The following is a 17,425-nucleotide window of genomic DNA, read 5'->3' as shown; positions in this document are numbered from 1 at the left end:
TACCATTAGATATCTGTCAAAAAAAGGTGCATGATTAACTGGTCGCAATAAATTTCAAATTATTAGTTTTGCATGTGCGAGCATTAAAAACCCACAATGCCCAATGCCTACTGAAATTCCTCCTAAAGTTTCTTTCTGTTCAATGACATCCAATAATTTCATTTATAAAAACATTTTAATTATTGATAAGATCTTTTATTTTCATTATTTTCTTCAAATGCAGTACACTGTACATAAATATAATTAGGTCTATAAAATCTCAAAATAAAACTTCGTACAAAAAATACATTTATAAAATAATTATAGTATTTAAAAATACATATGATCCATACCCTTCATAGTATTTGCTGACAAATGTTACAGAGATCACATTACTTACAATTATTACTTCATACATAATGACACACAATGAAGTACTACTATGCCACTAAATCACCAAATTCAAACCATTAAAACTTAAAACCAACTGGGGAGTATTAGGCTTGAAATTATTTCTTTAAGAGGCAACTTATTGCTATAACAAGCCAAATTAAGAATAATAATCTGTAATACTTTGGATGTTATTTCATACATTATGTTTAGGTAATACATTTAACATTCTGGAACAATTTTACTTTAGGCTTTTTGAAATCATTAATCGCAGTAATAAATTATCAACATCCATAGCCAAAATGATGAATGCCACAATAACATTACTTTGGTTTCTTCTTCTCTGCCTCCCGCTGTTTTACCATTTCTGCATATCTCTTGGCTTTTGCAGTTGAAGAATCCCAGTAAGGAGATTTAGGTGAGGGTAGCTTTGGCTGGAATCTTGGAGAAGGAAGTGCCAGTTGACCAGTTTTCTTCATGCGTGTATCTCCTAATGATCTCGTAGCCATGGGAGTACTAGTGCATTTGTATTCTGATGAATCATTAAGGATACAAGGTAAAGAGTTAATGGAGCATGAGAGCATGGAATCTTTACCCTCAGTCCCAATACACTGAAGACTCCTTGAGGCCTCTATTCCAGAATCTCTCTCTTTTTCAAATACACATTCAAGTGATTTTACAAGTCTCTCACCCATAGGACATTGAAAAGGAATATTTTCCTCAGCTCTAGGCCAAATAATACTTATGAGAGAACTTAAACAAATTCTTATCATCAATGCCTTGCCAGGTGTTAATTCTGGTGGTAGAGAAATCTGCATCTCCGCACGTTTCAGGTTTGTCTGGAAAAATTTATACATTACTTTTAATCTTAATACTGTGTAATACCTAATAACAGCATTCCTTAGTCAATTAATTGTAAGTCTGAGAGGATATTTTTAAAGGATATTCTTAATACCAATCAGAATCAATACTTCTTGGAATAATCTTATAATTCTAATAAAACAAAGAAAAAATACATCTTGGTTGATTCCACGTAATATTTCAATGTAATGGCCCAAATTTCAAAACTGTATCACCACCAGGTACTTAACATTCCATATTTACACCTACGGTTCATGGGGCAACAGCATGGGGGTGGGAGAAGGCATTTTGGAATTGAACATGAGTAGGAAATGATGGGATTACAGAGGAAAAAGGTTTGGCACATCGTAAAAGGGAAAAGTGGGATGTGGAGAATGCAAAACTTGAAAGTACCGGATGAACTACAGTACAATGCATACATTTGTGTATTGAAACCGGGATCACAAGATTAGAACATTAAACGGAATTAATTAAGCCACAACTTTTCTTTCTATGATGGATAGGTTCCAGAAAGTGAAGCCTGGAATTACTGATTTTATTCTCATAAAACTAGCAAATGGACCCAATTTTTATTAGAAGAGTAATTTATGACGAATACATCTGTGTAATGAAATCCGAACCAATATTATTAGGTTACCAGCTACAGTAGGGCTCCTTTTTAATATGCTTTAGACTATTGCAATTAAGTTTTAAGCTGTTTGGTTTTAGCCAATAATATTTTCTTTTTCAACCCTTTGGAACAATATATTTAGAGGTACTAAAATATAATAGTATATTCCAAAAAAGCATGTGAATAGTATTGTTTGTGTTCTGAAAAGTTACCTTGTAGGCGCTCTAAACAGAACACAAACTATATCATATCAATACGGTATAGAAAAAATCAACGAGGAACATACCAGGAATCCCACAAAGTAGTGGTGAAAGAAAGAGCAAGATGAAACAGGGTCAATGAAAGTGAGATAATATATGTACATATCAGAGAAGTGCTTATGTAACATATGTTTAGAGAAAACCTATCAATAGGAAGCTAGATCTCAAAATATTGTACCATACCGATGCTTGATATAGAACATGTATCCTAAATCACATAACACTACTATTAATTGAAAATGAGGTAAACTAATGTAGCCAAGGAAAAAATTTTAGGTAGAAAGGCAAGGTATAATTAAAAAATGAGTTTAAAAGGATAGGATTTTGAGAAACTTCTTTGGCTATGGTAACACTTGGCATATCTTTTATAACAAAAGGGTACTTATTGTCAACTTCCCTATTTCCTCCAATTCATCCTTTGTATATATGCAAGGTGGTCCTTGCCCTAATTGAACCTAAAGATGAAACCTATCATTTCCCTTGCCATTTGTTGTGCCCCAAGATGAGTCCCAAGTGCAAATTAATCATTTTTTTTTCATTTTTAGGCAACATAATGAGTAAATATTAAAAGAATTAATTTGATATTTATTACAGTAACTGTCTTTTGGTGATGAATTGGCTAAGGTGTCCAATCAAATCATAAATCAACTAGCAAAATCATGCTTATAAAAATTTACTAGAATAAAAGAGGAATATTGAATATTAGAGAAAGAAGGGGTACTTTTAATAAGTCACGACTGGAGAGAACTCAAAAAGTTCCATTACTAGTTTGGTAAGACCTATAACTCAGCCAGGTTTGCTAAGATACTTTGGCATACTGGTGTGAAACTCCTGAAAGCATTACCTAGAAAATTAAGGATAATCTTTTTGTTAATAAGTGTTTACTATCTGTTTCTTTGTGATTTTCTATGCTACACAGTTAATGAATTCATGTATTTTTCTCACATGATTTCCTTCTTGCATACTGTCACTGCTCCTGTTTACTGTATTTTATCAGTGATTTTGAACTTGTCTTTCAATTCTAACAATAGATGCTCACTATGAAGGACACTGATATCTGCGATGAATACTTAAGTTCATTGTGATGTCACATATGTGACCCAAAAATGTCTTTTAGGAGCCAATGAAAATTATTACTAAAAATAGCATTAATATTTACAATGAAAATGAAGATAAACGGATGACATTTTATAAGCAATGAAATGCAGGGTGCACTTTAAGTAGGTACATATGAAGTGGGGTCATGTGCTAATGTGATATTCTAACTTCTATAACACTAGTTTTGCAATGTGCTGAATTGTGAATAAAAATATTTCCATGTGTAACCAGTAAGTGCCTGTACCATTAACCTGGCTTTCGATTTCATGCTGAAAAATGCAGCGTACAACTGCCCATGGGTAAAAATCAGATGATTTTATGATGTCAAATATTTTCAATGAATTTGAAACTTCTTATACAATAATATAAAGGAAATATCAGCATCATATACATCAGCCTTGGGAGAAACGCACCCTATCACATCAGCCTTGGGAGAAACGCACCCTATCACATCAGCCTTGGGAGAAACGCACCCTATCACATCAGCCTTGGGAGAAACGCACCCTATCACATCAGCCTTGGGAGAAACGCACCCTATCACATCAGCCTTGGGAGAAACGCACCCTATCACATCAGCCTTGGGAGAAACGCACCCTATCACATCAGCCTTGGGAGAAACGCACCCTATCACATCAGCCTTGGGAGAAACGCACCCTATCACATCAGCCTTGGGAGAAACGCACCCTATCACATCAGCCTTGGGAGAAACGCACCCTATCACTCAAAGGAACCAGTCAGCATTTCACCATCAAAATTAGTATGAAATGCAATAAGCCTTGCACCTGCACTGAGTCCTTCCTTTGAAGACAAGCCTAAATGAAACCCACCCAATAGCATGAGTTCCTTGCTATTGATCTAGAAGATTAGGTGTGACAACTATTGTTCATATCAAGTTCAGAAGGAGAAATTTGCGTAAGAATATTTAAGGAAATAATCCATTTATCACATTCCAAGCATCTACAATATAGCTGGCTTTCAAATAAAAAACCTAAATGATAAATTTTAATGTTTGTTTAAGAGTAATTGTAGCGCTCACTACCAAAAAATAGGACCTGGAAACGTCGATATTTGTTCCAGATGTAAAATCAGTCTTAATTCTACAGAAAAAGCCATTAGGATAATTAATCTTCTGCAGCGACACACTACATACCAATATTTTTAAGTATGAATATTTTGTGTATACTTTTCATGTCTGTAAAATATTGATTCATGTAAACAATAATTTGTCTCCCAAAAGACATGACTCCTACGATTACAGTACCAGAATAAAAATATCACCTCTCCATCTGTTACTGCATATTAAAAAAAATCACAGCATTAATTGAATAATTTGCTATAAAATTATTTAATCTGTTGCAGCAGACTGATAGAAAAACTAGCTCAGCTCTGCCAAATTCAAAGAAATAGTCATGGTTAGCTTCTATAGCTCTGTACTCTGAATGAATTTTTTATCCACAGAAAAATGATTTGTTGACGTGTTAAATGCATGATTTGTATTATATGTCCAAATGTGTTGTTTGAATAGGTCTCAAGTGTGTGCTTACTTAATGAACAATTAAAGTATTATTAATAATATTATTATTGATATTTTTTATATTAGTAGTAATTTTATTATCAAAATTAACATTATTATTTATTTTTAGTTTTATGGTTTATGAATTTTATTATTATACTACAAACCAAAAGACATTTTGAATTCATATTTTCAGGGTATTTAGACCAGATCATCTCTCTTTGTCACTTAGTTCCTCAGAAATTTCAAACTATCAGAAGATCTGCATGTTATTTAGAATTATAATGAATCATAACAAGATATTTCTTGTTGAACACTTCCGCCAACAGCTAGAAATTCTACCAACTAGATTACCACTACCCTGTGGATTTATTCAAGTCATAAAATTTGATATCCTACAATAATTACTTCAACAGCTGTGTTTTAGAAAATGATGGAATGGAAGCAACCTTTTGGAAGGTATTGTTTAGAAAGATATCCTGTAAGGAAGCCTGAGATTACTCAGAACAATTAAGTAGAGTACAATATTTTCATAAAAAGTTAATTAGCTCTTATGATAGTTCTGTATAATTTTCATGAATATGTAGTCAATAATAAAATCCTTATGTTACCTATATCAAGCAGAAGAAGCATTTGTTAATCAGTGTCCCAGACTCAAATGTGTTCACTAGTCTAACCCCTTAATATCTACTTTGTCATATATAAGACTTTCACAAGACCGAAAATACACATGAGTGAGTATTTACACTTACCAATCCAGTTGTTGCTCCTGCCCATGACAAACTCCACGATGTGTCTACATTTCTTTGGCAATGACACATTGCTTCTGGAGATGACATAGTTATTTTAGTTTTTGACACTGGGCACTGAATATCTACAGTACAGCCATTAACCATACCAGGGACCCAGGATTCACCCTCCATTCTTTCAACTTTGGTTACATGGAACCCAACTGATTTCAGCAAGCCGGTTATCCTAACCAAGTCCGGAATTTGATATTGCAAATCCTGAATGTTAGAAAAATTATAGAAAAGCATTAATGATCTCCCAAAAAAATTGGAAGAATTTCATAAATGACCAAACATTATTATATATCTTAAATCATTCATCCCAATCAGAGCTCAAAACCTCAATGAAAGCTTTACGCTAAGGTCACAAAAATATTACAGGAAAATGCTCCCTTGTAGAGAGAACATTTCAATACATGAAAATGAATCAAATTCCCTTCATAGAGCAGCCAAAATTGAATACAAATATGGTACTATGTACATATATTTAATCTGAAAGTTGGTTTAGCTTAAATCAATGAGGTAGGCTAGAAAGTTTACTGAACCATGTCACCCAACTTTCACCAAGTGAGTAATTATTAATGCAAACTAGATCAGTCATTTCTAAAGAATAGTGTAATTTACTAAAACAGTCATTCTCCTAAAAGGCAAAGTCCTGCTTATAAACAAATCATCAGCATTTAATATAGGATCAACCCGAATACTTAAGTATATGAAAGCTTAGCTGTATAAAGAGTTTCTCAAGTAAAACAAATATTTAAATTAGGGGTTGTCATTTCTTGCAGAGACTACAGTAGTGACAGGGAAGGAATTTTCTTTGCAAAGACTGACACTGACAAAATTCATTGAAGATTTCTTTGAAGTTTCCTCCTAAACCAGGGGGAAATTTCACCAAAAGATCTAATTGCACCATTGGCTTATGACCAAAAACATTTCTTGCAGAAGATCCCTGACAGGCAAGGTTTGCACCTTTAACCTGTGACCTGATTGATCAGAATACATGCTACAGATCTGAAGAGAGCAGCTTCCAAAATCTTAAATACATTTTTTGATGATTTATATTTATCTTTCCAAATCATCCACATTTGTTACACATCCACATTTGTTACCTTGAACTTTGGAAGGCAACGGCAAAACTTTTCACAAGTGGATTATGAACTAGCAGCTCATAATGCACTAGATTTTACTTCAAAAATAAAAATACCAAGATTCTCTTATGCTCCAGGATTATTTAGTTTCCTTTAATATCAGACAATTTTTTTAAACTTGAAACAACAGCACAATAAAACATGAGCCATATGAGTCTAATATTACAATTCAAAGACACTTTCATGTTTCTTACACAAGAATCAACTTACTGTCATGTTTTGATAAGCTTCATGATTTACCTCCATACATTTAAAAGCTCATGTAATAAATTCTTACCATTTCACCAAGAAAATTATTTCCTCAAGGCTCATTTGGGCATTGTGAGTGGCAATCTCTAGTTTTTATTCAGCATATCTTGAGCCATTATGTTAAAATTATTCAACCACAGAAAATTGCTCACAATAATTTTCAATTATTATAAACCAATTACTAAATGGAGGGTTCTTAAGCTAGAATTGTTGCATATTTGTAGTTTCCTTCGTATTAGGATATTTTTCTGTGGTTAGCCACAACTTGCCACAAGAGAATTGAACAGAAGTGGCTTTTGCATTAGCAACTCGACTACTTCCAAAAAAGATTTCATATTCTCTGAAAATAACATTGCTATATTACGAAGTACTAGTACCTCAGAAGCATAATCCTAGGAAATAGAGGAGGACAAGAGGGATCAGTTTGTCCCAAACTTCTGAAGTAGAAGCCCATTCATATCTGAAAGAAACCCTGGATAAATTTATGAGATGTTCATAACACACTCCATAATGTGCACTAATGTATTTGAGAGATTTTTTTCACTGATTAACATTGAAAATTCAGCCTATCAAATAAGACTATCATGGTTAGACACAGATTCAAGAAGTGCCATCAATTTGCAGTTCCCTAGGAGTGGATGAATACTCGTATCACAATTCAGTAATTATGAAGTGTGGAGTCAGCTTTAAAAAGATAAAACAGGGAAGACAGTTCAGGTAATGAAACAGAAGCATTTACCAGATTGACAAGGAAGGATTCTCTGCCAACTTGAGAAAATGAGTAGGAGCTGGGTACAATAGAGGAAAAATAGAGAGAAATTGAAAGCAGCAAAAGAAAATATATGAATAGTAGACATGAAAAGGACAGGGAAAGCATGATCATGGACAAGATCATTAGTAAGGTAAATAAGAAAAAGAAATGGATGAATATCAAGTTATCTAGGATGAAGGATAAAGAGTTCTATAATAAACAGGAAATAAACAAATGGGGCAAAAATGCTTGGCGGAAGAAGCAGTCAGAGGATATGGAAAGTTTATGGAGAAAGGGTTAAATTGGTGCGCTCAACCGGAAGGTGAAAGCACTGTCAGGGAGTAAAATGGGAACTTGCCAACAGTCAAAGTCAGAAAAAAAAATATTCATACCAGAGAATTTTCAAAAGATAAGGAAGGATTATACAGAGGAACTAAATGCTGAAGGTATTTGGCCAGCTAGCTAATGCATAGAAAGAGAATATGATGCTTAGATAGCTTAGGCCCAGGCTTATACAATGGTGAGAGAGTATGAGGGGATTTAAATTAAAAAAGGCAATGGTAGCAGACATTCTAACAATTACTTAAATGCTTGGAGGAAAGAAGAGTTTTATGGTCTAATTAGTAGCATTTATGAGGGGGTAATTGGGTCATTATTTCATCAAATCAATTTTAGTATCCAATCCAAAAAACTGAAATCCAGCCATATGCGAGGACTACTGTAAAATAAGTTTGATTTTACAGGTAGCTAAAGTGGTTCTAAGGATCATCAGTAAGAGGATGGAGAGCCAATGATTACTTAGAGTATGATTAATTTGGGTTTAGGGATGAGAGATGCAAGTTGATGCCACAGCAGAAATTGGGTCACTGATAGAAAGGAACAATATAATCAGTATATATTTACCCATTTCCTAGTTTTTGAGAAAGGATTTGATAGAGTGAATTGGGTGGAATCAAATTTATTGCAGATAATAGAAGTAGATTAGTGGGGTAGGAGACAACTGCAACCTTTACATATCACAGACTGCTCACGGGAGAGTGGCAGATAGGGAGTCAAAATGGACAGTGTTAGATCAGTAACAGGCATGGGAAGAGCTGGAGGTAGGAATAAAACTCAGTGGGGCATTCATAATATCAATTAGGTTTGCAGACCATCAAGCTTTAGTTTGTCAGTCAACCAAGGGCTTGGAAACATTATCAAGCATATTGGAAAGTCAGTACAGTGGGTATGGGATGAGAATAAATTTAAACTAAGCAAAGGTTTTGCAGTTTTGAGAAAGAGGATAGCTATTGAAATATTAAATTTGGAGTTCATATACTAGAGCAAGTGGGACAGTTTACCTATCTTTGAAGTGTTCTGGACCAAAATGGTTTAAGTAGTATGGACACTACTTCTATGTGGTACATACCACTTAATATGGAAGAATTGTGCCAAGCAAATCATCTTTCACAATGAGGGAAATAATGTCAGGATGTTGAGTGATGTTGAGAAATATGGTCACTGTTGCAGGATGATAGGAGTAGATTGGGGCTTTTGAAATGCAGGTGTGACGAAGGATGGGAAAGGATGAAGCGGATGAAAAGGAAAACAAATGAGGGAGTGGTGGATTGGAGGAGGAGAGGATTGCTAAGAGAATTGAAGGAGGCAGGAAAGATTGATTCTGAGCATTGATCGAATGGGATGTTGATGACTGATAGGAGAGATTAGGGGTTTAGGGATAAGTCAAATGGGGAAAGGGCAGGAATAGAATAGGAATATTGGACGAATTCTAGGGAGGGAGGAAGCACGTGGAATTGAAGAGGGGCTTATTCTAGTGTTGGATATCAGGTTGTGTTTCATTAAGAGGAAATTGTTGCTGTGCCATTAGGTAGCTGGTGTTTATTCAAATCTTAGCTTAACAGGTAAATTAACAATAATTTTCAAAATCATAAATTTGTTCTGTACTTGGGCCGACAAGTGGGAGCTAATTAGTAACTCTTGCCAAAACTTCAAGTGGACTGATTTTAATTTTACCCATTCTGCCCTTCCCTAAACTAATAAAATTCTATGTAAAAATATAAAAAGTGTTAAATTTTAATGACTGAAGCATGGTTACCAGGAAAGATTAAAGACTTATTTCTAGCATAAGCTCTGTGGCATGATTCATTTTCGTAGAATGCATGAATGAATGCATATGCTCACGAGATATGGGATGGCGGTTGTTCCCTCAACTTCAACTTAATCTCACGTTAATCGCCGAGAACCTCTTTCTCCGCCATAACTTTGGGGAGAGGCGTAACGGTTGGCATTGTTAGAGGATGACAACTACATTTAAGACTCCCATTTTACGTAAAATACAAAAACTAAAGATAAGAAAATTTAGTATCGGTACCCCGAAACTAGTTTTTCACGGCGAAATTTTCTTCGCAAACGGCGACGGACAGCCAGGGAAATTGAGCCATTAGTGAAAGGTGGGCAATATGGTATATGTAGGATATTCAGAGAATAAGCGATGGACGGAGAAAAAAACTGCGTTAGCATTAACCTAGTCAACGATAGGTGGCAAGGAGACATTTTCTCATTCCATGGACGGTGCATGTAAGTGCTCCCCACACAGCTTCATAGGAGGGCTCTGGATACCAAATTTTTCTGCTCCGGGGTTTGAACCCAGACTCGACGAGAAGAAAGTCTGTACAACATCCGCCGTACCAACCCGATCTAGAGAACGGAGATTCAATCTAGAGAACCGATGGAGAGAAACTTACGAAAATTTGACGCTGCGGATAATACTTTTTAAGATTTTCCGCTCTCCCAAGGACATACACCAGTGCCAACTCCGCAACCCAAATACAATGGGAAAGACATCAAAAAACTCCAGATCCTTATCACAAGGCCCAATTTTACTACTGCAGTACTGCACATAGTTATCACGACAATTTTCACTGTTTTTCCCAACAGGATAATTTTAAAAACGCCCAAGAAACTACTGTTACCTCCTAAATGCATGCGAGATAATAGGCAACCTGAGGTATGAAAGCAAATGAAGCTGCAGTATGAAGAAAAATTGATGGATATCATGGATTATGTGATGGTTCACCTAAGAATTTCTATAATACGATCTTACCTTGCGCTCGTAGAAGGACCATGCTAACAGAAAATCCTTGAGGAATTCCTGGTTAACCGAATTCTCTTTCACCCAATCCGACATCGCGTCCATGGCCGAAGAGATCTGGCAAAAAGTTTGGAGTTGTTCTGATATCACGATGGCTCTACCGTCATACAAGGGCTCGCACTAGCCAACGGGTACACCACAGTGCTGGATCACGAATGTTCTGCGGGAGTATCACTGGGAGCTGCATAGGGTATGAGTCCAAGTCTCTGACGACGTTGAAGCTTTTACCCAATGAAAGAGGCTCTATGCTAACTTAGAAGTCAAATTCTCCTTCGCGCCATATGATTTAGAGCCCTGAGATTGGCAAAGAAAGAAAAGTCCATGAATTTGGCAACATTGAAAAAAATCCAATGTGTCGTAAACCTAGAGGACAGAGTTTGTTAAGGTAATAGTTTATTTTTCAAGGGTTTGTTCTTAGCTCAGAGAAGATTAATAGCAACATTTAAAAAAATGACGAGTTCGCTGAGATTTACCTAATTAATGTATTTGCACACAATGGATAATTAATCCCAATGCAAATAAATTATCACGGAAAACTAAACAAAAAACTTTTCTGAAAGTATTAAATGGATACTTGTGTCAAATAAAACATTTCATGGAGTCATCAGGCAATTTTATATAATCATTATTCGTGCCCTATCATCATTATTACATTCACCCATGAATCGTACTTCGAAACGAGATTATTGAGAGTAGGTATACTCAACATTTCATTAAGGATATAAGACATATTTACCACCTCTTCCCCAGCAGTATGAAATAAAGAATGAGCCACATTGAACCCTGGTTCATTCTTAATTCCATTACCTGAACTAGAATGCCTGGAAATTACAAATTTGATACGTTTATGCTTATTCTAGTTGCAGATGTTGGACCTGTGGGGTAGACTGATGTTGATCACTGGTGAATATTGCACATCAAGTATCATCACTCATCTAAATGCCATACTGGTAAACATAATTACGAGATTAGGGTAATTTTTGTACAGGGCACAAACTAATTTTTTTGCAGGGTAACATAACTTCCTTTTTCGAAAGCGTTTTGCATTTGAAAAAACGAAGTTATGTTGCCGCACCCTATATTTATCTATATTTAGTTTTCCATTTTAGCCCTCATATTTTAGTTAAATCGAGTAAAGAATACTGGAATAAAGTTATTAGGAATAATCTCCCAAGTACATAGGTACCTACTTTCTATACCAGAGAAGGGTGAAAAAACTACAATTTTTCAAATGGATGGTTTGGCTCCTAAATTACAGAGGGGATCACAATAAAAATGTGGGTATCAGCTACATTAGCCTAAACAAATTGCATGGTATCAATAACTCAAAAATCATCTTGCTCCATCTCATTGCACTCCTATGCATTCCTTTTTCATGCACTTCTTTTCCCATCCTGGACCAGTCAATTGTAGTCCTGTCTTAGGCAAGTTCAATCCAGTGATAGTCGACCAGTCTTCCTTATTCTGTTTCAGTCTTTTAATGGAGTTGTGCCTACCTCATACCTGAATTGCATCCATCATCTGGTATACAAGTACCCTTGTACCCTTCATCCTCCTATTTATCATTCCCTCTGTTATATTTAGCTGACTTTCCTCATCAACTTCATTTTCCTTCTCCTTATAGTCCTAATTTTTCTTTTTCTTCCCCAATATTTTTCTAGTTTTTCATCAATTCTTGATATCCCCACCCATCTCACTCCTTCATCCTCCAGATCCACATTTCAAACACTTCTAATCGCCTTTCCTTCTCCAGTGTCACTGTTTTAGCAGCATAAATTGCTGAATTTTTGTAGTCACCCTTCTTTCTTCTCAAACTGATATGGATACTTTCTCCTGTTACCTTACACTGGGTCTAATCCTTATTGACTCCCATTCCATACTCTTTGCATTTCCAGTCTAGATCTTTATCACTTCCTAGCATTTACTATCAGGTAGCACAACCATATGAAACAAATGAAATTAAAGCATTCAAAGGCAAATCAACTTCATTTTCCTTCTCCTTATAGTCCTAATTTTTCTTTTTCTTCCCCAATATTTTTCTAGTTTTTCATCAATTCTTGATATCCCCACCCATCTCACTCCTTCATCCTCCAGATTCACATTTCAAACACTTCTAATCGCCTTTCCTTCTCCAGTGTCACTGTTTTAGCAGCATAAATTGCTGAATTTTTGTAGTCACCCTTCTTTCTTCTCAAACTGATATGGATACTTTCTCCTGTTACCTTACACTGGGTCTAATCCTTATTGACTCCCATTCCATACTCTTTGCATTTCCAGTCTAGATCTTTATCACTTCCTAGCATTTACTATCAGGTAGCACAACCATATGAAACAAATGAAATTAAAGCATTCAAAGGCAAATCCGCTACACTCTCTCTCTCTCTCTCTACCACTTACTGCTTATGCAGACTAGTATTTCATTGCACCATTCCATCCACAATCACCTTCCATTACCTATGGTATTTCTGCTTTAATCTTATTACAACCTGTCTCCTCTGTATTTTGCAAATTCTCTATTGCTTTTTCAATGTCAATATGTAGAATACCCTTTTCTATATCCTTCCTCATCATTTTTTACACTATTTTCATCCTTCAGCATTAATTCTTCATCTTTGGCTCCCTCATCCCATTGATACAATCTCTCCAGATATTCCTTCCATCTCTTCATTACTTCCTTTGGTTAACCAGCTCGTCTCTAGTTTCTATACTAAAACATCTCCTTTCCTAACATATCAGCTCCATAGAATCCTTAGATATAAGTCTAAGTCTTCCATCTTCTTCAAGTATTTATTTTCCATTGCCCTTTTTCCAGTGGTGGCGGGTAGGTTCAACCATAACCATATATGAACCAATCTTTAATATTCTAATCTAACCTAAAAGGGTATTTCATTAAATAATGTTCATAAACTTTTTATTCAAGTAAATTATCATACCAAATATTAATTTAAATATAGATCATTAACTTTATGAGCTAAATATAAGTGGCACAAGTTTCAATAAAACAACTCCAGTGTTGCATCAGCAGAAGCAGTTGCAGGTTGAATCATATTGGCTAGTCAATGGCAATGGTGGAGGCAATGCAAAGCTGCATTGAAATTTTACTTTTGCCAGCATAAAACATATGCCTTATGTATTCTACAAAAGGCTTATTAAATGTCATATATTTCCTATAACACAACAAGAAGATGGTGTAAAATGTTTGATGGGGAAGGCAATCAATTAAAAAGTAAGGTAGACCTGGAGCTCCAGTCTCTTCTCTTACAGATCTAAACATTGACAACACTGTGCTGATGCCATAGTGAGAGAAGATTGATAATTAACGTTATGAGTACTGTTATAAATACTGAATATTTAATCGGGTGTGATCCACACATTGTTGACAGAAAAATTGCCCATGAAACATGTTTTGTATGGTGGTTTCCAAGACTGTTCATATCCAAATAACAGAATATTTGTGTGCAGGCATTACAGGAAGATGGGGAGTCTCTTTTAAAGGCTCTCATCGAAATTTAAACCTGGCTACATCATTTTGATGCCAAGGGTAAACAGCAAAGCACTTAATTGAAATCTCAGGCATTACCAACACTAAAAAAGCAAAAATAGGAAATTTATGATCACGTTATTTTATCATATTCAGAGAATGGTGTATCAGCATATTCTTCCAGCACACTAATAAGCAACTCTGTATCTTGTTACTCTGGATGAAGCATTCACTAAGGATGTTCCAAAAATTCTCCAATCTCATTCACCAAAGGTTACATTTCAAATGGATAGGCTGAATGCTGCACCATGATAATGCTCAGCCACCCATGACAAATTCTGATTTCAAATATCTAACAAAAATCGATGTGAAGTGTATTTCTCATCCTCCTAATTGCCCAGACCTAGTCCCATGTGACTTTTACCTGTCCCCTAATCTGGAGAAATACCTTTGTGGAAAGCATTTTCAATTATCAGAATCAGTGTAAAGGCTACTAAAGTCATTTTTAAGGAAATGGATGTGAGAATCTATTGGCTACACCACCTGGGTTTGAATGTAGTGGATGCCTCTGGACACCTCAGGTTTCCCCAAACTGGGTGATTTTTCAAGAAATGGATCTTCCTGGGAAACCATAAATGGCACTGGGAAGGGACTCGGCCCTCCTACTCTGATCTATGAATTTAACATACTATTGACCTTAGTACTAGGTGATCTCTGACCCTTCTGATCAAACTTCAGGTCGATAACTTGTTTTATCAACAAATGGCTTACAGCATGTTTTCAAAGACTGGAAAATATGTGAGGCAAGTTCATTACACTTTAAGGGGACTACTTTGACAGGAGCCATCAACATCCCTCGGTCAATTGAAGATATGCTGTAAAAAAGTATGATCATCCTTTATTGAACAGCTCTCATACATTCTGTTGAGTATATACTTATTGATCACCATCATTAAAGGTACTCTTGAAGAAGGTGAAACTCAAAGCCATGTAAATGAAAGGAAAATAAGTTGAACACCATGGAGACTCAAATCATCAACCATATTTGTCAGCTTGTCATTTGCTCCTACTGCCTGAGCTACATGACATCAGGACATTTTTTTCAAAATATTTTTCTCATTTTTTTATTTTGTTAATGCCTTGCCTATAAATATGCATGCAGCACAGATAAAGTAAACAGCCTCTAGATGCTTGGACCCCCTATTCAATAGTCACTTCTAAAATATAAAGTCATATCTCTATCAACTGGAGGTAAATGTTAGGATTTAGGTCCTTTAGGGAGGGAATATACATGGCTTGTATAAAAAGTGTCGGGAGGGATTTGGAAAAATAGATTTATTTCAGATATTGCAACAATACCTCAAAATTCTTCAAAGTACATTCCTCGAGCATCGACACACTTTTGCCATTGGATTTTCCATGTCTCAAAGGCTCCCTGATAGGTGGATTCTGGAAGGTCCTTAAGGGTATGCGTGCAAGACAGCACTTAGGGTCCCATGGTGGTGTCCTTGAGGCAGTATTTTACTTCTGGGAAAAGGAAATAGTCTGCTGGGGCCAAGTTGGGACTGTAAGGGGATTGGGGAATCAATCGCCACAATACCGTTACAGAAGTTCTTCACAAGCAGACACTTAACTGTGCTTTTGATCATCCATTAAGACCTTTGGGATGAGTTTAGTGCAGATCTTTCGCATTGTCAAATTTTCAGTGATAATGGATTGAACTGCCATCTTATCAATGTTAATATGATCTGTGATCATGCATGCCCTTAACCGACGGTCTTAATTCAGCATTTCATGCATACATCATGAAAACATAGATACCGACACTTTTTATGGAAACCTTGTAGGATGGGCTCCTCATGATTGATGGGCTACTCATGATGGGCTAGATGATTGTTTGATTTTCCCTTTGTCAAATCTAGCACCACTTCAAGCCAGAGAAATCAAATAAAACCAAATACTTTCAATGCTATTTCTGTATTTTCACTGAAAGAGCATGGCACAAACTGAATGGAGGAAGAAGTTAAGAGTTTCTTTTAAGAATTAATTCATAAAACTTCATTTATGAGGAAACATATAGCGATTTTAATCATAAATTAAAACAGCAGACACAATTGGTTACCTATATGGATTATTATGTGGTTTCAAACTTACATCTTTCTTATATTTAAAATCCATGAATCTCATTGTTAGCATAATCCTCATCGAAACTAAAAAAGGTAACTGATTACCTACATTGATCATGGTGATAGATCTTTTGAGGTTATGTAACAGTATCTATATAGTTTAGGTTAATTTTATTCAAAGGAGTTTATTTCACACATTCAAATGTTGTATTACGTATAAGTGGGGCGTTCAATTCATTTCTCCAGCAGATTATGAAGGCTACTTCAGGTAAATCAGTATCAACTGTCATCTCATGAGTAGCCCATCATGGTCCCAAACTGCATAGAGTTGGAAAGAGATGGCTGTCAGTGGTGAAGAGAGGACTCGAAAATTTTTGTTTGAGTGCGATTCTGAAATTATGTTTTGAATGAGAATGAGGTCAATATTTCATTATCTTATTTTGAATAAAATATTGATTGAATCAAACACTAAAACAATTTTACATCAGACTTTTTGAAATCATTATTCCCAGTAAGAAATTCTACAGCCAAATTGATGAATACCACAATAACATTACTTTGGTTTCTTCTTCTCTGCCTCCCGCTGTTTTACCATTTCTGCATATCTCTTGGCTTTTGCAGTTGAAGAATCCCAGTAAGGAGATTTAGGTGAGGGTAGCTTTGGCTGGAATCTTGGAGAAGGAAGTGCCAGTTGACCAGTTTTCTTCATGCCTGTATCTCCTAATGATCTCTTAACCATGGGAGTACTAGTGCATTTATATTCTGATGAATCATTAAGGATACAAGGTAAAGAGTTAATGGAGCATGAGAGCATTGACTCTTTACCCTCAGTCCCAATACTCTGAAGACTCTTTGAGGCCTCTATTCTAGAATCTCTCTCTTTTTCAAATACACATTCAAATGATTTTACGAATCTTTCACCCATGGGATATGAATCATTGAACCTTAACATTGAATCTCTGAAAATGGAAACAAAAATTTCTCTAATATTTGCAGTTGCAAGTTTTGATTCATGGAGCA

The 17,425-nt window shown here is 35.6% G+C and overlaps 1 protein-coding gene across 1 annotated transcript; it reads right to left on the bottom strand.

The window, feature by feature from the left end:
* Nucleotides 1-217: 217 nt before the first annotated feature.
* On the bottom strand, nt 218-10,953 carry LOC139698714 (uncharacterized). The gene is made up of 3 exons (XM_071597602.1): nt 10,751-10,953; nt 5,464-5,718; nt 218-1,208 (listed from the first exon to the last, which is right to left on the bottom strand). Exons 1-3 carry the CDS (start codon nt 10,841-10,843, stop codon nt 693-695), a joined length of 864 nt encoding a protein of 287 aa, XP_071453703.1. The 5' UTR covers nt 10,844-10,953; the 3' UTR covers nt 218-692.
* Nucleotides 10,954-17,425: the final 6,472 nt, after the last annotated feature.

Source organism: Hetaerina americana, unplaced genomic scaffold (assembly GCF_022747635.1).
Source record: "Hetaerina americana unplaced genomic scaffold, ioHetAmer1.1.p SCAF_10, whole genome shotgun sequence".
Taxonomy (NCBI): domain Eukaryota; kingdom Metazoa; phylum Arthropoda; class Insecta; order Odonata; family Calopterygidae; genus Hetaerina; species Hetaerina americana.
This window is presented reverse-complemented; position numbering and strand designations above follow the sequence as displayed.

Excerpts from the sequence above, each read along its gene's own strand:
- LOC139698714 (XM_071597602.1), bottom strand. The coding sequence starts at position 10,843 with ATGGACGCGATGTCGGATTGGGTGAAAGAGAATTCGGTTAACCAGGAA. Across the intron at positions 5,719-10,750 it reads GGTCCTTCTACGAGCGCAAG|GATTTGCAATATCAAATTCC; the intron begins GTAAGATCGTAT and ends TCTAACATTCAG. Across the intron at positions 1,209-5,463 it reads CAGGAGCAACAACTGGATTG|ACAAACCTGAAACGTGCGGA; the intron begins GTAAGTGTAAAT and ends AAATTTTTCCAG.